Source organism: Heteronotia binoei, chromosome 6 (genome assembly GCF_032191835.1).
Source record: "Heteronotia binoei isolate CCM8104 ecotype False Entrance Well chromosome 6, APGP_CSIRO_Hbin_v1, whole genome shotgun sequence".
NCBI classification, from domain to species: Eukaryota; Metazoa; Chordata; class Lepidosauria; order Squamata; family Gekkonidae; genus Heteronotia; species Heteronotia binoei.
The window spans coordinates 57,403,936-57,428,357 of NC_083228.1; the positions used below are offsets into that span (position 1 = coordinate 57,403,936).

The window sequence follows — 24,422 nt, forward strand, 5'->3', positions numbered from 1 at the left end:
GAGCTTTCGTGTGGAGGCACACTTCTTCAGATAAAATATTTTACTCAGATATCTGACGAAGTGTGGCTGCACACGAAAGCTCATACCTTGAATCAAGCTTGGTTGGTTTTAGAGGGGCCACTGGACTCTCTAACTCTGTTCTATTGCTTCAGACCAAAACGACTACCCACCTGGTACCCGGGAAAGCTTGCACTTTGCAGAACCCATAAACGAAAAGGACCTCCCACCAGGCCGCTTTCAAGGGGCGAAGGAACACGACACGCCTTAGACTCGCGCGCCCCGGCAAGAGCAGCGCCCTACAACGCGGCGCGCAATCTGCGAGCGCCACTTTCCTTCCCGCCAAATTCAAGGCGGGGCAAACCTGCGACTGAAGGGACTCTCTTCAGGGATGGCCCCTTGCTCAAAGCGAGCTGACGTGACCAGCGCCGAGGGGAGAGCGCACAAAGCGGCGCGCAAAGCGCCTCCCAAGGAGGCTGGGCAGGCGCGGGCTGCGAGTGAGTCCCCGTAAGGGACCTCGGCTCTGGCTCCTCCTCGCCGCGGGTCTGCGATTGCCTGCGAGAGATGTTCAACCGCGCAGTGTCCAGGCTCAGCAGGAAACGGCCGCCTTCAGGTAAAGGCTTTGGGGTGGGAAGAGAGTGCCGACCGCCAGGAGCGAAGCCCCCAGAGCCGTTCTTGAGTGGGGTGAGGCAGCAGTGTTGGCATCCTGCAGCGTCCAGGCTGAGCGTAACCAGTGGCAGACCTCTGCTTCCCCTTTGAGGGGCTCTGGATGTGGATGCGAGGGAGGGTGGGAGGGTGTGATTGTTTTAAGGAATCCGCCTGTGCTGCTGGAAGGCAGGTTATCTTCTTCAGAACAGCCTGGCTGCTACATCCCAGCTCCCCCCCCCCCCTCCCTTGAAGAAGACAGTCAAAGCAACTTCTCATTGGATTCACGAAGACGCAGAAAAGCGAGAGGAAGTGTGTAGCCGAAAGAGGAAGGCTCGCCGTTTGGGTTTGACTGTCTGACTTGCGGGTTGCGAGAGCAATTCCTCCCCGCCCCCCAAGCCCGACAGCGAGAGTACATAGACACGCTTTCTGGAGTTGGGTGCTGAGAAATAAGGAAGATCCACCCCCCCACCACCCTTTTCCTTTAGTGTTGTCATGTTAAAATAAGAGGCATCTGGAAACGTGTGGTGGAAACCCAAGTTTTGCTTCCAGATGTGTTTATCAGCCCACTCTTTTCTCCCTTATGAGTCAGAGGCTGAACTGCTGTTGCAGTTGCAGGGTTTGGTTATAAGGGCAGAGCGTCAGAAAAAAACCCTGCCAAGCGCCAAGGAGAAAGGTGCCAAATGCCATCAATTGCTTGTCTGTTTGAGCATGTATTCCGTGGGATTTGTTTCTCATACATTTATTTTAAAATGTAGTAAACCCAAATAGCTAAGTTCATCTGGAAGCCCAGTTTATCTTAAGATCAAATTTGTAATATAAGAACATATTTCGTGAAGGTGGGATTGCTATGAGAATGAAGAAACTCTACCTCACACAAATAAATCTCCCCACGCTACTCGGTATTCTTGGCATGATGCTTTTAAAAAGAAAGGTGATATGCAAGTCTATAATTAATCTTTACTAATAGTATAACAGTTTGCTGTTCTTGTTCAGAAAATGTACTAAGTTTTTCATCTGTATTAGATAAAATGGCAAGGCAACGTGTAACACATACCTATAATTTAAAATAGCCCATGTTGAAGATCAAGCAGAAGTTTTATGTAAAAGGGCAATAGCATTTTTGTACTGTTCCTATTTGCCAGATGAGCAAAATGGGGAGATGTAATAGCTAAAATGGATTGATCAGAACTGATCTTCTTTCTCTGCCTTTTCACTTTATTTTCTCTCATGTCTTTCATGTCTTTTTTATTCTGTAATTCTGAGACCAGCATGTCTTTTGATAGATGTGACTCACTGTAAGACATTGTTGTCTTAAATTCAGGATATAAATAAAGTACATAAATAATAACCTTTTGTGCTCTGAATGTTTCCAAAAGTGCAACATGAACAAAATGTTACATTTTATGCAAATGTTTACTAAAAATACATTAATGTTGCAGTTTTTTTCTCCATGCTGTAGAATAGAATGCTTTTACCCCAGGATTTTCTTCCAGAACTGATTTTTATTGTGTTGTACAGGTGCACTTTTGAGGCACAGTTCCAAGGGAACCTGGCTTGGATGTAAAGCCCTACATTTCAAACAGCCTTGCAACAAAATTATATGGGGGTGCAAGTTTGAAAGTCCCCGTAAGGTATCCCAACCCCCAGTACACAGGCAAGAGATCTTTTAGTTTATGCATTTTGGAATTTAGCCTGGTTTTCCAAATGTCTTCTTTTGATTGAGATTCCTACTCATTTACAACTCTTTACATCTTCAAAGGAATATCGCCCCCCCCCCAACCCCTTCAACCTAAAGCGACACAGTCATTGTCACACTTCCAAATATATGAAACACACATTGAAATGGTGTGGTAAAATTGGGATCTTTTATTCATCATTGCCCTTTTCTTGATGTTTCCCTGCTTTACAGTAGCAGCTTTTCAGATATATGAAGGCTGTTATCTGTCTCTCTAATCTTTTCTCTAGGCTAAAGATGTTTTCATCTTCAGCCTTTTGTCATGTGCTCTGTTCCAAGTGCTTTAGTATTCTTGTAGCTGATTTCTGAATCTTTTCATGCTTTCTGGTAACTTGAAAGCTGATGTATAAATTGGTCATATTTCCAATGAATAAGTTTTTAAAGATACATTTGTTCTGATTATAGTTGGCAATAGATTGTTTACCTGTACAATTTAATTGAAGTTACAAATTTAGACTATCAGGGAAATTAAACTAGCATGTAAATAGCCATTATAAATAGTTGAACAGCATGGGGGAAAAAACTGAGGTTAAAGTGTTTTTACAATTTATATTCTGAAACAATCACACCTGAATGTTGCTTTATGAAAAATGTGTAGCTGTAACCTTAAAAGAAGACATATTGTGTGCCTGTCTAATGCTCCTATCTTTGCTGTGTATGCAGAACTTAGTTGTGTGACAAGTCTGGATTCTTCCAATATACAGGCCCTTCTAGCTCCTTCAAAGTATTCACTGGTGCCTTTAACAAACAGAAAGTCTAAATTTTTCTTCCCAATACTGAAGATCCATTTGCATATTGAGATTCTGCAACTCTGCCTGTCAAGTAATTTCCTGGCATTTCCCAAAAGATTACCCTCAATACACTTAATTGCACCTATTTGAACAAGATTTCAGGGAGAGGATGTAGTAGAACATCTGGTCTGTATAGAAATGGTTCCAGGTTCAGTCCCTAGCATATTTAATGAAAAGTATCAAGTAGTAGTTAATATAAAAGACCTCCATCTGAGACTGAGGGCCACTTGCCAGTTAGAGTAGACAATACTGACCTTGATAGACCAATGGTCAGACCTAGTATAAGGCAGTTCCATGTGAATATTTAAAACTAGAAACCAATGGTTCAAAAGAGGATGCTGGGACTCATAATTTTAAAGAAAACAAAGCATTCAAAATATAAGCCCACATGTCCTTTAGAAACAACAGTTCGTAGAAGGAAGTACACATATGGAACTTCTTATGATGTTTGGCTTCATGGAAAGTAAGGGGAATTTTTTTAACTTAGCGATACATTTATAAATTATTTTCATTGTGTGCTGTTGGTTCCAAGCTGGAGTTTGCAAATGAAAGGATGTTCTTTCTTGTGATCATAGCTCACAAAATGAGAAATCATTTTGATAGCTAATAGGCATGTTTCTGAATGAAAAACTAAATGGAAATATATTTGCATTGTCATGCTGTCAGTTGTCTGAAATGATCAGCTTTTTCCTAACATTTTTAGCAGAGCTGCTGTTAGGGATAAAGCTGTTCACTGTAATTAAAAGCAGTTATGCACAAAAAAAATGTTTGGTGGAAGGAAGCGATGAAAATAGAGAATCTGAGATCTAACCTTAAATATTTGTAGAATATCACAACGTTCTATACTATGTAGAATTTTTCCTTTGTTTGATGCACTCATATAGTTTCCACACCTGATCCTATGTGTTTTTACTTAGAAGTAAATCCACTGGATATCAGTGGGATGTGCTTTCAACTGCTTAGTGTTGCGTCTCAGTGTAAGACAAAGCCTTTTTAAACTTAATTGTATACACTTGTGGTCACAGATTGCATGATTGCAGATTTTTGACATCCCTACCTTATCTTCTGGATATGCACTTCATCAGTTTTAAAATAAGGAAATTTAACAGGGAATATTAACTGCATTTCTGGAAAAAAGCTTTTGTATCAATAAAAAAGTGTAGACCTTTAGGAATTAAATATTTGCTTGTTGATATCCTTTAAACTTTCATAGGTTCTGAACTTCTGAAATCTTTGAGTAGAATCACTACATGTGCATATACATTGTCCACCTGCAGAGGACTCATTAGACCCCACATTCCTTGTTTCCACACCCAGTTTTGAGGGATGTTTTGTGTAAACTGAGCATTCACAAGAACGGTAATTTGAGTGTATGCATATTCGCAGACGGGCTATCTGAACAGTAATGTGGAATGGCTCATTCAAGCATTGTTCCTGTACCATGCCATTTTACTGTTAGCTTCTGTCAAGTATATGAATTGGGACTTATGAACCTATTATGAAGAAAAAAATTAAACATATTTATTAACAAATGTGTATTCTGAAATTGCAGTGTATTTAATGTATTTTATGCTTTAAGAAATTGCAAATGAGACTGTTTTTATTTTATGTAAACAACAAATTTTATATGGATCACTACACTGAAAATATTAAGTAGAAGAAAACAAGTCATTTTTCATCTTGATTGTGTATTTAGCTAACACTAACATTTGAATACATTGAGTTTGCACGTTCACATTAGGGCACATTAACTATACATCTTTGATGTCATTGTTTGTGTGGTATCTTTTCTGTGGAAACAACTCTTTAGTTCCAGTCCAGAGAAAAGTAATCTTATTTAAGGGCTGTTAAAATGAACACAGCATGCTGCATGCAAATACTTCATTATTTTTGAAGGGATGTAAATAACTTGTCCTGTTAATTTTGAAGGGAAGACTTTCTTTGTATTTTGTGAAGTGTTTGAAAATAGTCGAACATCCTAGTATTACTAAACCTAAATATTTAAAATGGTGTCAAAGATTGGAAAATATAAAGATTTGAAAGCACATTTTGAATTGTCTTTTGGTTTTGAGTAATTCAGTTACCCTAACATCATGTGTTAGATCTTTACTACTGTGGATGATTTTATGAAACAAAAATGTACATCTGACACAGTGTGTAGTTTACATGTGGCTCACAAGTAGTTTTACATGTAGCTCATATGATGCCCACACATGATTTATATTGTTTGAATATGAGGCATGTGGGTGTAGAGGGTGAATAAAAACATTGTTTATTTACAAGAATCCTGCTTCAATTTTTAAATGTGAGACAAACAAGAAAAAAACACTTTCTGTGTCTTCCTAGAAAATATTGTTTAGAATAAATGTGTACATTTTAATACAATAAAATATTTTAAAATACATTTTTTCAAAACCTTATTGCATACAAACAAAAGGTTGCTCAGTATTGTCCTGGAAAAAACAACTGTGCTTCAACCCAAGCAATATATCTTCTTGAAAAATATACTACCGTATAAATCTGCTGTATTAAATCTAAGTTTTAGTAGAATATAGTGAGTTTCCAGAGCAGCAGAAAGTAAAGCTTGCATTTGAAAAAAGTATGCAGGTTTAGGGGGTATTTTAAAGAAAAATGCATAGTAACATCCAATTTGAATCATGAGATTTATTTCATTCTGTTCTGTATCATAATTTTTATATAGTCAAATACGAGATAGGTGAAGCAACTTGCTGTCAATCCAATTAAATTTATTCATTACTGTCTCATTAAAATCAATAGGAAATTGCTTTCAATGGGCCCAGATCCAGCTACTTTTAGTTATGACTGCCATTGCAGTCAACACATTTAGTGACCTAAAAGTATGAACTTGTGAAAAGTTCTCCATGTTTTGAATATCATAAAAAGATCTGTGGACTACAGTCAAGAAACAACAGGATAGTTCTGGGATTTCTTCCCTAAACTGTGAATTACCACCACAGCATTTCAACAATCTATTAAGTTGTGCTACTTACAGAAGAAGTTTGTCTTTTCAGTTAGTAGCAACTAGGCTAAAATTGCTATTATAACATTTGCCAGTCTAGTACCAAATCAAACAAAGCAAAAACCCTGCAATCTGTTTACTCTTACAGTAGTTGTTTCTGGGCCAATTTTTCCTACTTATCAGTATCCAAAAAATAATAAGTAGTTTATTGAAACACAGCAACCAAAGCAGTAAGTACTCCCACCAGAAGATCAAAAGTTAAAGCTAAATGAAAATGAGATACTTCCATATATCATTGCTTTAGGCTTCTACTCATAATAATAAAACAAAGGAAATACTCAAATCTTAAAGATAGTTCTTTAATCCATCATCTAAAATCCCAGTGTGAAAGATGCTGAGAAGAGTAAATTGCAAGAAGTGGATCATGTGATATCTGTCCTGTGTTTGCCTAATTTGGATTTTTTTTTGTTTAAAACATTAATCCATGTTCTTATCCTGTGTTTTAATAAAATATTTATCATATAGACAGGCCAGTATATTCTTAACAGACTCTCTCTCTGGCCCACAGTCTGCCTATCTATCCATATCCTACCACCCACCTATCCACTTTCCGTGCTTCAGCAATGACATAATTTAAGTTATACACATCACAATGTGTGATGGTATTAAATAGAAACCAAACTAAGAAAGAGGCAAAGAGAGAATGTCTCGTTAAAAATGAAGAGGAATCCAGCTGCAGTTAGACTATCAAAAGATTTAAGCGATAGGGACTATATACCACTAACAATATTAGTCTTATCACTTCATGGGAATTGCTTTCTGTGCAATTCTTTCAGAGTATAGCAAGATTACTAGAACTTCATATATTCTGTAAATTATGCATATGGAACAAAGATGCTGTCTTCTGTGGAATAAATTAAGAATCTTTTGTATTCAGTAAAGCTTCTTGTATGCCTTTGAGCGCTTGTTTCTGCTAGGGATTGCTAGAGGGAGTTTTACTGTGTAGCCCTAGTGGCCTCATTTGCTTATAGTGTAAAATGGCTTTCTGAAGCCATTAAGAAGTTAAGAATATGTGGCAACAAACAGTACCCGAAAGTCACATCTAGCTTCATATCACTTAGAAGTTCATAAAACTTGCTTGTGTCATATTAGCATACTATGGTCACAAACAGAAACAGTCCAGTTGTATTTGTAGGACATGGGCTAAATTCAGCCACTGGACTGCAGAAAATGCTTCTGAGAATGTTCAGTATTTTGTAGCATGAAAAACACAAGCACTAATGAAAAATATGCAAACATCTAATGATTTTAAAGATGCACATAACCCCCTCCCCCCAAGGATTCCCATTCACCTTTTCTTCAGTTCTTCGCTGCAAAATTTAGGGCTATGGTAACCATAATGTGTGAACATAGTGGATGACATATTCTTGCAGAAGAGGATATGCTCATTGCTTTTTAAATGATATTTGTGTCAAATGCTGTGTGATATAAATGCCGTATCAATAAATAAATTCTATTATGTTGATAGCAGAGATGAGTCTGTTATCAGCGGCAGTCTAGACAGAGCTGAACACAGGGTGTCTTTTTTACAGCTAGTCCTAAATGTGCAGTTAGACCTTTAGAGTATGATGGACCGTAACATCTGCAACAAGTGTGGGGTAGTTTATATCCAAGTGTCAAGTCTCTGTGTTATTACTGTGGGTCTTCGGAAATAAAGTTACTGTGATTTTTTTGCATTCAAAGATTGATTTTAAATCCAAAAGGATTCTGAGAAACCAAAAGAGTAGATTTATTTTTTTGTGGAAGACATTTAGAGCTTCCCAAGTAGTTACCCTTGCATTACTATATTTACCAAATAAGGGTTAATTAGATCTTGCTCACAAGATTTTTAGGAAATTGGAAAGATTTTCCTTTATAAAAATAATGGGGAAATGAATGTTAATTTGCAAGGAATAGCCCCAGTGTTACTTTTTAATTGCCATGGGTTTAATGACAACTGAAGGGGGGGATGTATTTCTGTAAGACTTACAGTTTTCTCAATATATATGGTTTATGTGAACAATGGGCAGAATTACATCCATCTGAAACCTCTCGTGCTTTCTGTTCCCCAGTTTATGGTACTTTTTCAAGATTTGATGGGATTCTTGTATCTAAGGAGGCTTTTCACTGGATTAATAAAATGTTGATTAGATTGATAAAAACAACGAATCATGCTCATGTCACAGCAGTTATCGATTTGACAGACTAGTCCAAAACATACTTGGTGATTTAACTTAATTTTATTGACAGAGGACAATAGCAAATAGAATCTTAAAATAACAATGAAGAAGTAAGAGAACTTGGACATTTCTATGTCATCTGTTCTTCATTGAGAAGCAACGTGGTGGTAAGGGGGTTCTGTATTCGGCATTTATCAATATTAAAGCTGAATGGAAGCTGAAATATGTAGGTTTGAAGAGTTCTAAATTGTTAGCAAATAAAATCAAGATAGCTCAACAAAGGAAACTGATCATGGTTATAAAAAAATCAAAGGGAGAAATGGTTAATAAACCAAAATATATTTTGGATTCCTTTGTGGAGTTTTATAATAATCTCTATAGAGAAAATCAGATTCAACCTTCAGTATTAATGAATATTGTCTCACAGCAAGTATTTTCCTGCTAGAACCTATGTTTAAGGATTTTTTAAATATGAGTATAACCTTAGAAGAGATTCATGTGACAGTTAACTAATTAAAAACAGGCTCTGCACTTAATTTAGATGGGTTCATATCAGAGTTTTACAAGCATTATAAAGATATCCCCTCCCCCAAATCTTCATCCTCTATTTAATGAGATCATGGAGGAATCCTCATTGCCTCCTTGGTTGGAAGTTAAATTAATTTTGATTACTTTTATTACCTAAATAAAATAAAGATCCCATATCTAGGGAATCATATCACCTGATTTAATTGATGGATACAGACTATAATTTTTTTTTACTAAGATGCTATTTTTCAGATTGAGAGGTCTCTCAAAGGCGGTATTTCACTCCAGGTAGCCTAGCCCACTTCATGAAAATAGTAAAAATTGTTGGAGAGGTTGCGATAAACTTGGGATGGCATATGGTGGTCTTGTCCAGTCACAGCAAATTTTTGGAAATCAATATTTGCAGAGATTGCTAAAATAACCTGGGAACAAATAAAACCAACTCAAACTAGCCCTGCTAAACTTATTTATCAAAGAAAATTCCCAGTGTAAACAAAAACAGTTATCAGTTTTCTTTTAGTCACAGCTAGGATGCTTATTGCTCAATGCTAAAGGTAGGGAAGAATGCTAAAGGTAGGATTGCCAGGTCCTAGGCTCTCACTGGTGGGGGATGGGAGGGAGCTTTCTGGGAGGGAGGCAGAGTGACATTGCCACCAGTTTGGTGTAGTGGTTAAGTGTGCAGACTCTTATCTGGAAGAACCGGATTTGATTCCCCACTTCTCCACTTGCACCTGCTAGAATGGCCTTGGGTCAGCCGTACTTCTGGCAGAGGTTGTCCTTGAAAGGGCAGCTGCTGTAAGAGCCCTTTCCAGCCCCACCCACCTCACAGGGTGTCTGTTGTGGGGGAGGAAGGTAAAGGAGATTGTGAGCCGCTCTGAGACTCTTCGGAATGAAGGGCGGGATATAAATCCAATATCATCATCATCTTCTTCTTCTTCTTCTTCTTCTTCTTCTTCTTCTTCTTCTTCTTCTTCTTCTTCTTCTTCTTCTTCTTCTTCTTCTTCTTCTTCTTCTTCACACATGACACTCCAATGTGATGATGTCGCATGGAAGTGACATGATCATGCCAAGGATGTTGTGCTGGGTCATGGATGCCAAGGACTAGCCAGTGATGGGCAGGAGCTGGTAAAATTAGGGGATCCCTCACTCCCACCTTGGGGCTGGCAACCCTAGCTAAAGGGATTCCCTTGGATAGGTGGTGTGCTAAATTAAGGAATATAGCAGTGCTTGAAAAATTAACAAATAGGATTAGATTAATTCAAGGGAGAAGAAAGAAAAAACGATTTAAGATAATTTCAAAATGTTTTATAATTTCTTTAATGGAATTGCCGAACTATAGGTCATTGAAGACTTTTTTCTTTAATGGATGGAGATCTTTACCTGAAATTTTGAATAAGGCATTGAATAGTTATATTAGATAATACTATTTCTCAGGAACGGAATCAATGAAAATTATGTAAAATCTCAGCCAAATTGGATGGAAGCACCTTCCCACTCCCCTTTTCTTCTTCTTTCTTCCTTTTTTTATCTATTCATGATTTTTCTCATACTGTTTCATTTTGGAGGTTTTGCTGGCAACATCACTGTCTCTTATATTGGATATGAGGTTATCAGATTATTTTGTTATATTTTGTTGTTGGTATTTGTTTTTGTGTGTAAATAAAATATTTTTAAAAATAAAGTTACTGTTTTAGCTATGTCCTTTGTTCTCAGGAGTACTAGCAACTCAGGGATTTTATAACAGTACCAACTTTTTAATGGTCTTTTGCCTTATGTAGTATATTCTGGCACTTTATTTAATTTGGAAAATGTATTTGCTGCTTCGCTGTAGAACCTTTTAAAAGCTCAGGCAGAACATAAGAACAATATTAATCAGACTTCAGACTAGAAGTCTGAAGCAGACTATAAACAATTTAGTAAAATCAACCACTTAATTTAAAGACTGCATAAAAAGAAATATTTTGGCCTGCTGCCTAAAAAAATGAAAGGGTGGGTGCCATGAATGTCTCAAGGGAATGCACATTCCACAGGTGAGGTGTCATCACTGAAAAAGCACTATCGGTCTTGCCGTTTGCCTGTACAAGCAGGGGCAAAGAGAGCAGGGCTTGGGAACAGAAACTTACCTGGTAGGTTGGACAGTTTAGGAGGCAGCAGTCCTTCCCATCACCAAGTTATTTAGGGCTTTAAAGATAAAACCCGACATTCTGGTGGAAGCTGGGTTCAGGTAGCCGGCTCCAGGTTGACTCAGTCTTCCATCCTTCCGAGGTCAGTAAAATGAGTACCCAGCTTGCTGGGGGGAAAGTGTAGATGACTGGGAAAGGAAATGACAAACCACCCCATAAAAAGTCTGCCGTGAAAACGTTGTGAAAGCAACATCACCCCAGAGTCGGAAACAACTGGTGCTTGCACAGGGGACTACCTTTACCTTTTTAAGCCAGCAGATGAAGTTTTGTAGGAAAACAGAAGGGTGGAAAGAAAGAAAGGCCTAACGTAGCTGCCTGAGCCCTGATGGAGCTACTGCGTTTTGAACCAGCTGAAGTTTCTGGACAGTTTTAAAAGGCAGCCCTGTGTTAAATCATGCTACAGTAAAAGCTCTGTGGTATTTTGGGAGTTCTTACAAAGGTAACTGGCCAGAGCAAAATGTTGGTTTTTATTCCCCACTACCAGGATGTGTGAAGCTCAAGCTCTATCCATTTGCAGAGAGGTGCCGCATAATCTTTGTTTAATAATCACTCTGACTCCTTAGAATCCAAGGTGCAGGAGGCCTGTACTGGAGAAGCATAGTGGCAGGGCTCTTTTTCTAGCTGGAGCTCCTCTGCATATTAGGCCATGCCCCCCTGATGTAGCCAATCCTTCAAGAACTTACAAAAAAGAGCCTTGTAAGTTCTTGGAGGATTGGCTACTTCAGGGGTGTGTGGCCTAATATGCAGAGGAGCTCCTGCTAGAAAGTGAGCCCTGCATAGTGGTATTTATGTTCTATTGTGGAAACTCAGCCTGAACCAAAACCATTGAGAAGGATTAAAAAAATTAACCCTGGTGGAGAAAATTTTATCTTAAGTCAAAAACATATAGCATGAAACCAAGTCTTGGTTCCCATTGATGCTAATCCAGCCTCAAGCCTAAGCAAAGCGCTGGAAACACATCTTGGAACCCCAAAGAAAGATTTTGACCAAATTAGTTTGAGTTTAGATTAGTTTATATACAAGGATACCTGAGTACCATATGGAAGCTGGAGTACTGTCTTACCCTGAAAAATCTTTCAGGCATTAGGAATGTGAGCTTCCCCTTTTGTATGGAAAAATCTCATTGCAAATGCTGATTTTGGGGTGGATTCCATGACCTGGGAAAGGTGAGCAGCCCATGAGCCTGAAGACTGGAATGAAACTCTCACGTATCTAAACTAGGGTTGCTAGCTCTGTGTTTGAAAATACCTGGAGACTTTGGGGTGGAGCTGGGAGAGGGCAAGGTTTGGGGAGGGGAAGGGTCTCAGCATGGTACAATACTATATAGTCCACCCTTCAAAGCAGCCATTTTCTCCAGGGGAGCTGATCTCTGCCAGCTAGAGATTAGTTGTAAAAATGGGAGATTCCAGACCCCACTTGGAGGCTGGGAACCCTAATAAACATGACTTGTTCAATCCTGTGTCTGTCTAATTGCCACCTATGCATCATAGGCTTTTTGGCAAAGACAAGTACTTCAGTTTTAGTGAAGTTTATGCTTAGATGTTCCTCATTGCAATAAGTTGAAAGTGCACAAAGGGCTCTTCTTAGGCCTATTTTGGTGTATGACAAAACAGCTATATTGTCTGCATATAAAAGCATGGGAATGGGGCTCTTTGCAGTAGTTGGGGTGGTGGTGGAAGTCCAGATTAGTTAGGGACTGTACCATGAAATAATAAGGGGGCAAGTGCACAGCCTTGTTTTACACCCCTTCTAATTTAGGAGGCAGGTGTCCTTGGGGGTTGCATCTTACTGATAGTGCCCAACTAAGCCCATCTAAAGTGGGAGTGGAGATGGGAGGATCCCTGTGTTATTAGATTGGCATTGCCCATTATCTCTTAGGTTCATGAGAGCCAGTTCGGTGTAGTTGTTAAGGGCACAGACTCACAGGGTGTCTGTTGTAGGGAGGGGAAGGGAAAGGAGATTGTAAATTGCTCTGAGACTTGTTTGGGTAGTGAAGGGTGGGGTATAAATCCAATCTCTTCTTCATGCTGGAGTTGGCATTGGGTTTTCCATCCTGTAGCGACCACCTGTCTTTGCTGTACAGCCCACCTGTCTCTGAAAGTCCAGTGGTGTGAAAGCTGTGATGTTGCTGCAAAACTTAGCAGGAAGTAATGGAAGGTGAAACAAAAATGAACATTTCTTGATGAAGGAAATGCTTTTGAGAGAGGTCATGGAAATGTTTCTCAAAACATCCAAACAACTTCTTAGCATTTAGGTTGTTTCTGCCTGCATTCCAGTTTGTTTCTTTATTTGTTTATTCATCTAAAACATTTCTCTGCTGCCTTTTCACCCAATCCAGAGTCCCCAAGGCAGTGAATATTAAAACATACGAGACATAAAAAGTATACACACATATACATATAAAACAAATAAATAAAGCATAATAAAATGCATAAAATATAAACATAAAAACACACAGACAGAGAGGAAGGCTAATAAGAGTTAATGAGGAAACTCTGAAGAAAACCAGAAAAGATCTCTCTGAGGAGGGAGTTCTAAACTTTCAGCACAACAACCAAGAAGGCCATTTCTGAGATTGCTACCTGTCTAATCTCAGATGGTGGGGGCACCTGAAGCAGGGCCTCTGAAGTTAAATGGAGTGATTGGATAGGTTCATAAAGAAGTAGGCAGCCCTTCAGGTATGTTGCCCCCAAGCCAAAAAGGCTTTAAACACCAGCACCTGGAGTTGACCGCAGAAGCAAAGTGGGAACCAACCAGTATAGATGAAACAAGCCTGAAGTGATATGGTCCCTGTGACCCTCTCCAGTCAGCATTCTGGCCACAGCATCTTGTAACAACTGTAGCTTCCAGACAGTCTTCAAGGGTACTCCCAGATAGAGTGCATTGCAGTAACCTAATCTTAATGTGACCGGGGCATGCATCCCAATGGCAAGATCTTTCCTGCCCAGAAATGGCTGCAGTAAGCCTGCCAAAACTGATGAAAGGCCCCTCTAGCCACTGTTGCCACCTGTTTATCCAACAGGAGGCAGAGGCCAGCAGGATCCTTAACTGATCCTGCTTCTTCGAGACAGTAAAACTGGTTGAGTTAGTTGCAGTTAGTTGTAGTCACATTTTTAATCAGAAAAACAGCCCTTCCATTTTGCAATAGTGATATCATTATTTAGGCACATCAACTGATTATGTGATGATGTCACTCTTACTGGATGAATGGCTATTTTTGAAACAATAATTTTTAAAAAATCAGTGTGATATAGTGGTTAGAGAGTATCAGATTAAATTCTGGGAAACTGATGTTCAAATTTCAGCTCTTCCATGGGCACTTGCTGGGTGACCTTGGGCCAGTCATACATTCTCAGCTTAACCTACCTTGTAAGGTTGTCATGAGATTAAAATAGAAGAGGCAAACAATGCAGATTGTTTTTGATCTCTGTTGAGGAGAGAGGCAGAATATAAAGTAAGTAGATAAATAAATGTTATCAAGGCCACAGGCTGCAAGGTTTGGAAGAACATCACAATAGAATACTGCCTAAAGGCAAGACATGCAAACGGCATCTGTCTGCTGACTGTTTTTAAAGTTGCTGGGAGACCTGGAAGGTGAGGGGGGAAATAAAAGAGAAATAATAGTGATGGGGTTGAGACCTGTGGTAGGAAAGCTAGAAACAGCATATTTGTACACAAATAAAAAAGGGGGTTACATGAGATGTGAAGAGAGACAAATGTGGTGAGAGAGGTGCTTTCCCAAACAGGGCTGGAAAAAGAACAAGGAGAAAAGGTAAAGTATAGGAATTGAGAGGGAGCTGCAGTACAGAAAAACAAAAGGAGATGCAGTGGAATGAAGCCAAAAGGGGATAGGGCTAATGGAAAGAGAGGTGCAAATTATAGCACAAAGAGAGAAAATCCACTAACAAAGAATGGGTTAGAAAGAAAACACAGTTAAAATTTTAACAGTTTTGGGGAGGTTATGCAGTAATGTGTCCCCATAGTTAGCAAAATATTAAATGTACATCACAACTGGTAGGAGTTTTTCAATGCTAAAAAAACACCTCTCAAAACTTTTTCATGCTATACATTTTGAGTGAGAAAAAACTTGTCTTGAAAAGCATTTTACTCATACATAAACATAACAAATTCCATAGGGATCTGCCCCCAAATGCTCAACAAAATGTCCCAATTTTTCCATTGGAAAACTTTCTGTGCTTTTCAATTGAAATGGTTTGTAAAGCAAGATTTTTCTCACTCAAAAAGAGAAAATATTTTGTAGATTTTTCTCTGTGCTTCCAAAAATATCCCAGTTCACAGAATTATAAAATCATAGAGTTGGAAGGGACCTCCAAGGTCATTTCGTCCAACCCTATGCACAATGCAAGAAATACACAAATATCTCCCCCTAAATTCACAGAATTAGCATTGCTGTCAGATGGCCATCTGGCATCTGTTTAAAAACCTCCAAGGAAGGAGAGCCCACCATCTGCCTTTGCCATTTCTTGTTCTCAAAAAAGCAAGAGCAAGAAACTGCAAGGGAAACTGGAGGGAGCCGTGGAACAAAATGTGCCCATGCAGCGACTGGTGGAAATTGATTACTTGAGCCAGGGAAAGCAGAAGTCCTTGGGCAGAGCAATTGCTAGTGAGGAATCAGTCTGAGTTGTATACAAGATAACTGCAACAAAAATTTACACCATTTGCAACAGCAGTGATTGGCGATGATACACTCTTTCTAGACTTGTTAAGCTACATTCACATCTGAAGTGCAATAGAAGTCCATGTTGATTTCTGATGAGAGACACTCACTGATTTCTCACTAGCGTTGCTCTGTGTCAAGCATGGTAAAATTCCATTGATAATTGATTGTTTTAGGGTCCTCCATAAAACTGGTCTGTGAAATATCATGGAGGACTGAGGTCTGTTAGCCCTGTTATTCTTTCCTCCCCCCCTTTTTTTTTTTGCTTTATTGCTGGCAAAGTATAAGTAGAGAGAAATGAAACTAGTTTGAGAAAAAGTAATCAGCACCTTCCCATACATTCCTGTTAGGGAGTGCGACACATCTGGGGAAAGCAAGGACGGAGTCCTGATAACGTCATGAGAATGTAGACATTTATGATAGTTTATGTGTGAGAGCGCATCCCTCGCCCCCACCTTTTGGAATCCTTTTGAAGTTAGCCTTAATAGTATTGTATCAATGTATCTTTAGCATCACTCTCAAGAATCTGTTATACTGAAAGTATCGGTCTATCAATAAACGTAGTTTTGTATCAAACCTGACTCGTCATTGAAACCGCATGCTTGACCCTCTGCCCCAGGCTTCTGTTTCTCCTGGTGCAAGTAATTGATTTCCCACCAGTTGCTCCACTGACAAATTTTGAGGCACAGTTCCCTCCAGTTCCCCTTGTGACTTTGTGATGCTGTCTTTAAAGGATTAAGAAACTGCAATTTTATGCTGTAGTCTCAATTTGAAATTATTTGATTTCAGGTCACTAACAAAGTGTGGGCTCTAGTTTAAGCAAAAGTTTGTATAAACAAAGGTTTATACTAGAATAAACTTATGTGGTATTTAAGATGCCACAAGACTAACCCAGCTGGAATAAACTTTTGTCAGTCTTTAAGGTGCCACAAGACTAACCCAGCCAGAATAAACTTTTTTTAGTTTTAAGGTGCCACGTGACTAACAGAGATACCTCTGTGAAATTATATGGAGTCTCAAATGCCCCCCACAAAAAAAAACCTATGCTGGGTACCATGGGATCTCCATGTATAAAAGCCATGTGGGATGGAGGTTGTAATAAAGAGGAAAAATGAACGACCTGGCTGGATCCAACCTGTGACAGAATGTTTGCCATTCTTTGGTTGATCCATAAACTTGAATGAACAGTTATGAATTTGTCTCATAAAATCTCTGGGGTTCTCTTTTAGTCACAAGGTTTAATAGAAATCACTCTGCTTTGCTTTGTTTTTGAATTTGTAATACAAAAATTGATGGAAAATGCACAGAAGACATATATATATATATATATATATATATATGAATATATGTCTTTGTGATTAAAAATACTTACTTGTGAGGGGCTGGTAAAAGTGATATACAAGGAAAACTCCAGCTTCCTCAGCTTGCAACTGCATTCTGGCCATGTTGCTGCCTACTTTTCTTATCAGGTTCCTCTAGGATTACATTGCCATCTTTTTGTGGACAAAAGTCTCTCAAATCTGTGCAAGTATTTATTTATTAAATTTTATTTATGGATCACCCAATTCTTGCTACTTGCTACTGCAAGGCTCTGGGTGATGTACATCATTTAATAACACCATCAATAACTGTAGAAGATTTTTACAGGCAGGGGTGTTGAACTCATTTGTTATGAGGGCCAGATCTGACATAAATGAGACCTGGCCAGGCCAGGTGTGTCATGAGATGTAATGCCAGATAGTGGAGATATAATTTTTATAAAGGACACTGACAAACAAAATTAAAGATTTTTTTTAAAAAACTTAAAATATGCTTAAAAGATTAGTACTCTTGCAATATTTTGTTTATTTAAAAGTTTCTGATAACTGATACCTCTTGCTCTGAATTATTACATCAAAATCTGGAAACAATGTCTGCACTGTAGCAGTCTTGAGAATACCGTTCAGGTGTTGTTCAGGTGTGTGTCTGTAAGTTGCAAACCTACTTTTGATTTATTGACATTCATTACAGAAATCTCGTGATCAATGCTTTGAGCCTAAGACCCAGGGGAAAACATGAAATGGCTGGGCATTTCAAGCTTTTGTACATAAGTTGCTTCATGTGGTGGTCAGCCAATGGAGAAAATAGAGGCTTTGCTCTGCAACTCCTGTGCGTTTGAGGAAGACTGGCAAAGTAAGCTATGATGCAGAAGGAGGCAAGAGAGAGAGAAGGAAGCAGATGACAGTAAGTTGCTCGTGAGCCTGATCCAGCCCTCAGATAACACGTTTGACACCCCTGTACTAAGGGAGTGATCATACTGGGAAAGTCGTGCAATATTATCTCTGCTCCAAAAAAGCCACATGATTTTGGTCCATTTCTGGGCGATCAGACAGCCGCTGTTGAAGCAGCAGGATCATGACAGCAGTCCATGGTTGGCCATTCACACTGCTAGTGCGCCTCAACCACAGACCCACCGTGGAAAGGGCTGATTTGTTAAAAAAAGTCCCTTGGTGTGTGCGCTTGAGCAAAGAAGCGTGTGAGCACTCCTCAGAGCAGGATTAGGGGAAGAAAAACCCTGAACATGTCGAAAATGGCTTGGTGCGATCATACTGCTCTTCTGTTTGAGTTGCACCAGGGCGGTCAGATGGCAACTGAATATTCAGCCTAGATGTAACTCAGGGGAAAGCTACAGGGAAGATCCCAGTGGCTATTTAATCTGAATAGGAGGTGTCTGGAGACAGGGTAAGAACAGGTGTGGCTCAGAAACCACATGTGCATGTGTGATTATGCCTCTTTCATCTGGATGGGAGGCATAGATTGGGCTAGATTGGGCCTCTTGTGTTATAGCACCCTGAGTAATACTAATACAGTAAATCTAAAATGTCAGATGGCAAAATTTCACAATTTCATATTCCGGACTGCAGCCACCTTGTAGGCAGGAGGGAAAAGAACAGAGCAGCTTGAGGGTACAGGAAATTAACAGTTTACACCTTTCTTAGAATTGAGAGAAAATTATTGTTGGTTTCTAATTTATATAGATTTCAGAATATAAGAAGCAAATAAAGGAAATTCCTGCTGGATCAGACCACACATCTATCCAGTCCAGCATCCTGCATCATACAGTAGGCTATCAGCTGCCCCGAAGGGCCAAAGCCTTCTCCTGACATTCCTGCAAGAATTATTTTTCAGAGGCTTACTGCCCTTAATAAAATTGTAACCTTACATGGTGTGCTGTAGTGCCTTTGTATGTCACATGACACAGGGACCGTGATTATTATGACATAATGGTAATTTTGTTTTTTGAGAAAATGTTCACCTGTGTAGTTTTTGCAATAGTGATGGCCCAGCATAGTAGGAAGTCTAGAGATAAAATGGTGCAGATTGAAACTTAGGACAGCTATCAAAAAAAAAGAAAGTGAGAGTGGCTTATGACTAGTGTGGGAGGCAAGATAAAAAGTTTTGAATGGCAGAAGATATTGTGTGAAAGTCTTGTGTTGTTTGGTAAGTTGGGGGTGTGCTATGATAATGTTGCAGAATATCTGCTAACTTAATTAGAATATTTATGCCCTACCATTGTTTTGTGGCTCAAAGTGGTTTACAGTGCCAATATTAAATACATACAAAACAATGAAATCTCACTACCCCCTCTCCCCAAGAAAATCCCTGCAATTGAAACCTAGTTTAGCGCTCACAATTAATATGGAACAGCATGGGTGACAAAACGGAACCCTGAGACACTGTCCAAAAGAGATCCCAACTAGTTTGTGATCAATCAGACAGAAAAAATTGACAATTCCAAATAGCTACTTCTCTGATCCCAACTGAATATTCTAACTGATGAAGTATGGAATGCTTGAAGGTCTCAAAGGCCACAAGATGGAGTGCTCAGCTATATCAAAGATCAACAGGGATGACTGCACAATTCAAACAAAGATGTCCACCAGTGTAACCAAGGCTCTTTTAGCTTTGATTGCAAGCTTGAAACATGACTGGAATGGGTGAAGGATCGATCATCCAAGAAGCATTGGAACTGTTCTGCCACCATGTGTTCTATCACTCCCCCCCCATGGCATATTGAAGATGAGCCAAATAGAGTTCCTTACACAGTTTCTGGATAAAGAAGAATGAACAGATATCTATTTATTTTAAAGTATTTTGAGTAGTCTTGTTTAGAAAAAAATAAGCTTAGAAAACAGCTTTCCAAGACAGGAGCAACAGAAAGGTAGCTAGAAAAGTATGTTACACTCTGGTTGGCTTTAGCAGCCTGTGGCTTGACCTACTGTTTTTTAACAGAGCCAGTTTGTTTGGAACTGCTGGACACTCAGTTGCAGCAGCAAGAGTTGCACAAAGAATTGTCTCCAGTTGGAAGCAGCCATAGTTCAAATCACCTTCCTATTCAAATAATTTAACTTCTTGACTTCTAGTGGTTATCCACCCCCCAGCCTTTCCCAACAAATTAAGCCACTTTTCTTTTTCTCATAAATGTTCACATGCCTGGGCTCCTAAAATCTTAATTCTGAAAAGGATCTTGGCATCTTACCAACTGTTGTCTCATACCTTTGGTGTGGGTGATCTAAACCAGCCAGTAGCAATGACAGTTCCAGGAATACGCTGCCACTATTTTATAGCCAAGCCGGTAGAAATTTCATTTCACTATTGCAAAAGAAATGAACTCGAATAAGACAACAGTACTTTTTATTTGCTTGTAATTTACTGTCTTGTAATTCTTGTTTCTTGCTGTTAGTATGAATTTAACTTTCTTCAGCTTGTATAAATTGATGCTACCACCTAAAAATGTGCAATAGTTTTATGGCCCTTAATGCTGGGGTGATAAACATATGATCTGTGGGCCAGAATCAGTCTCTTCAGATCTGTTATCCAACCCTTGAGCAAGGAAGAGGAGGGTGGTGGTGTGGAACAGCAAGAGCAGCAAAAAGACCTGTGTCAGGTTGGCTTGGTGGAGGATCCATTCCCTCCCACAATTGAGCCAGGCTGTGCATATGCAGCCACTGCCCCCTCTCCTCCTCCTGTCATGTGGGAGCACTGCTGCCTCCTCATCAGTGTGTGCACATGCTGGCCCTCATCCTCCCCCTTCATTTCAGTCCCAGAAGATGCCTCCTTTGCCACCACCTCCTCCTTCTCCTCTGCTCACCTCTCTCTTTCTCTGCTGCAGTGCTGGTGAAATGGACCTTTGGGAGGATGGAAGGAAGAAGGGAGGGAGGGAGAAATTCATTATGTGTGATGGCGGTGTTGAGGAGCTGCTGATAGAAATGTGCGTTAGGGGAAGTGTAGGAATGGGAATGCCAGAGTGTATCTGGGGAGGAGAGGCATAAGGGACTTGAGGGAGGGGCATGGAAGGGAAGGGTTGAAGTGTGTGCAATGGGATGCATGGTGAGAACTGCACTTGGGAAGCCGTGGGAAGGAAGGAGAAATATAGCTGTTAGAATTAAGGAAGGCACTGAGTGTTTGTGTTTGGGGGGTGGCATGTAAGAGCACAGATGAAGTTGGAGGCTAAGAGAAAACAGGAGTCTTGAGCCACCTAAAGGTTTAATGAGATTTTGTTGCATCTTTTTTTTTTATTTTCTAGACATCTGCACCTTGATTTTCTCCCCAATTGGGGACGCAAAGCAGTTTACAAGTATTGTTCTCCCCATCTATGTTTTTGTTCTCACAATAGCCGTGCAGGGTACATTACACTGAGAGAATTACTGGTCTAAAGTCACCCAGCAACATCCATGGCAGAGTGGGGCTTATGAACCTGGGTCCCTCCATTGTTAGTCCCCATGCTTGAACCTCAGCACCATGAGCTGTATGTGTGTCTTTGTGGGACTGAAGTATGAGGAAAGGAGTGGTCCGTGGGAGCAGACTTGATATGGAAGACAGTGAATTGGTGTGGTGGAAGAAAAGGCTGATTTAGGAGTCTAGTCATTGTCACTGATAGATGACTGGTGAATCTGTGGAAGGTTCATAATTTTTGTGGTGGACTGAGAGAGTGATGAGGGCAGTGACTTCAGTTCTTTGGAGAGTTTATGTTATATGTGGACATTTTGGGGTGGACCTCCCTAAGTGGGGAAGAAACTTTGCTTCACACACAAAAATACTTCCAAGGTTGCAGAGAAAAAGTTGCATATCTGATGTAGTGGGGAAATGTATCTTTAGAAAGAGAGCAGGACACATGGGATTATTTATGCTGGGGAGGGATGAGGGGATGGACAGGAAAAGTTTCTTTATGGTGGGAGACATATTCAAGGTGTATTACACATAATGAGTCAGTACAGTCGACCAAATGGGACATTTACACTGCTTCCCACCTCCCAATAAAAAAAATAGGTTGGGGAACAGTGTGATGCTATACTGAAAGATAAACTTTTTGAAGTTGGCATTAGCAAATTTTACCAGTGTTTGGGTCTGAATTACTCCCAGTTTAAGGCTTTTGCTTCTGAAATTCTGTCTGTGTTTGGGACAACATACATCTGGGAACAGTTCTTTTCTATAATAAATGTCAATAAATAAAAAGTATGTCTTCAACTTACGAATGCTCACTTCAACATCCCCAAGGTTGCTGTGGCACAGATGTTGACTCCAGATTTTGATGCAATAATTCAGAGTAAGAGGTGTCAAGTTATCGAAGACTGTTAAATAAAATCAGTACTTGTAAAAGTGTTAATGTTTTAAGCATGTTTGTATTTTGAGTAAGAAATAATATTGTTAATTGGGTTTGCCTGTGTCCTTTGTATCTCTGGTACCTGACATTCCATTTTATGTCACACATGGCCTGGCCTGACAAAGTGACATTTATGTCAGATCTGGCCTTCATAAGAAATGAGTTCAACACCTCAGCAAATGTATACATATGCTAAGATTCTGTCAGTACGATGGACCATGAAAATTGCATACACCCTCTCATGATAATCCTGACCTCTACTGCTTCTGCTGATGCCGTTGGTTTGTGTTGCCTGATGTCACAGAGGGCATTTGTTAATCTTTTGAGTCAGCTGCTTGGCCTTAGGTTTGCTATAGAATACCCAGTTGTCAACCCCCTCCCACCAGATGTTGGTTGCTGTTTTGCTTAATTCCTTAGGCCCTTAGGAGCAATGGAAAAATTATTTTATTCTGAATTCCAAAATTCAAGGACTGTTTTGGGCTATGTGAATGGGTACATAAATGCATTTACTTTATTTACTTCCAAACAGTGCAATATAGCCTCATAACCTTTTGCTAGAATGTTAGTGGTTGTAAAGTAGGGCTCATATGCAAAAATAATTTCATTTTTTTTTGTATTTTTCAGAAATAAATGACAGTGACAGCAAGCCAAGCAGCAGCAACCAAATTCTAAATGGCACAGCAAGATGGGCTATATCGCTAGAAAATCTACTGGATGATCCAGAAGGCATCAAGAGATTTAGGGTTAGAATAATAGAATCATAGAGTTGGGACCTCCAGGGTCATCTAGTCCAACCCCCTGCACAGTTCAGGGTTTCTATCGTAAATATTATTGTCCCCGTAAAAGTCATATAATATTTCCAAACAGTGCATTGCAAATATGAATTATTGAATGGTGTTACATAATGTTATGAGATAGTGGGCATTCAATGAAATTGCTGAGCAGTCAGGTTAAAACGGATAAAAGGAAGTACTTCTTCACCCAAAGGGTGATTAACATGTGGAATTCACTGCCACAGGAGATGGTGGCGGCTACAAGCACAGCCAGCTTTAAGAGGGGATTGGATAAAAATATGGAGCAGAGGTCCATCAGTAGCTATTAGTCACAGTATATATATATATATATATATATATATATATATATATATATATATATATATATATATATATATATATATATATATATATATATATATATATGTGTGTGTGTGTGTGTGTGTGTGTGTGTGTGTGTGTGTATACACACACACTTATATTGGCCATTGTGTGACACAGAGTGTTGGACTGAATGGGCCATTGGCCTGATCCAACATGGCTTCTCTTATGTTCTTATAGTAAGACTACTCAAATAATTTATTCTGGGAATACCTGGAGTAAATTCAGTGAAATGTGCCTGGTATAAATGGTTTGTGAGAATAGCTAAAATAGATTAGGCTTCTTTCTGGAGTGGTTAGATAATGCAAACATTATCTGAAAAGTAGAGTGAACCTTAAACAGTTCAGAACTCAAATACATTTAAAATAAGCATTGGGGCTGTATATAGTCCCAAAGATGTGGAAAACCAGTCCCATAGCTTTAATTTCTGCATGTTCTTGGTGTCTGCTGCCAGTGGTGTGGATGTTCCTCATAGTGCATACATAGGATAGCCTAAACTGAAACTCAGAATGCCATTATGTAGTTAGTATTCCAACTCCAAGGAGCTAAGAACATAGCAATTACACTGGAGTCCATAGGAACCCTTTTGCAAGTTACCAATCATAGAATATCATGCCAGTGACTAACCTCATATCAACCATATATAGAATCAGCCAATGCCAGAATGGCTTTGGCCTGTGGCCACTTGCAACCAAGGGAGGGAACAAAGAGAACATAAGTTGCCCTCAGCACTGTAAGGTGGGTTGTAGCATGAATAGTAGGAGACTTAGGACAAACACAGCCCAGGGAGCTCCACTGACATGGGTTCAAGTCTTTTCCTGCAACAATATTGCCTTTTGTAGGGCAGACACATAGGAAGGAACCAT

At 39.5% G+C, this 24,422-nt stretch overlaps 1 protein-coding gene across 1 annotated transcript in view; it reads left to right on the forward strand.

Moving 5' to 3' along the window:
• The first annotated feature begins 384 nt into the window (after positions 1–384).
• Positions 385–24,422, forward strand: part of RGS10 (regulator of G protein signaling 10) — a 36,373-nt gene continuing 12,335 nt past the window's right edge. The window contains exons 1-2 of the mRNA XM_060240837.1: positions 385–610; positions 23,027–23,145. Of these exons, the coding sequence (XP_060096820.1) occupies positions 562–610; positions 23,027–23,145 (168 nt within the window). The 5' untranslated portion in view covers positions 385–561. The remainder of the gene's footprint in view (positions 611–23,026; positions 23,146–24,422) is intronic.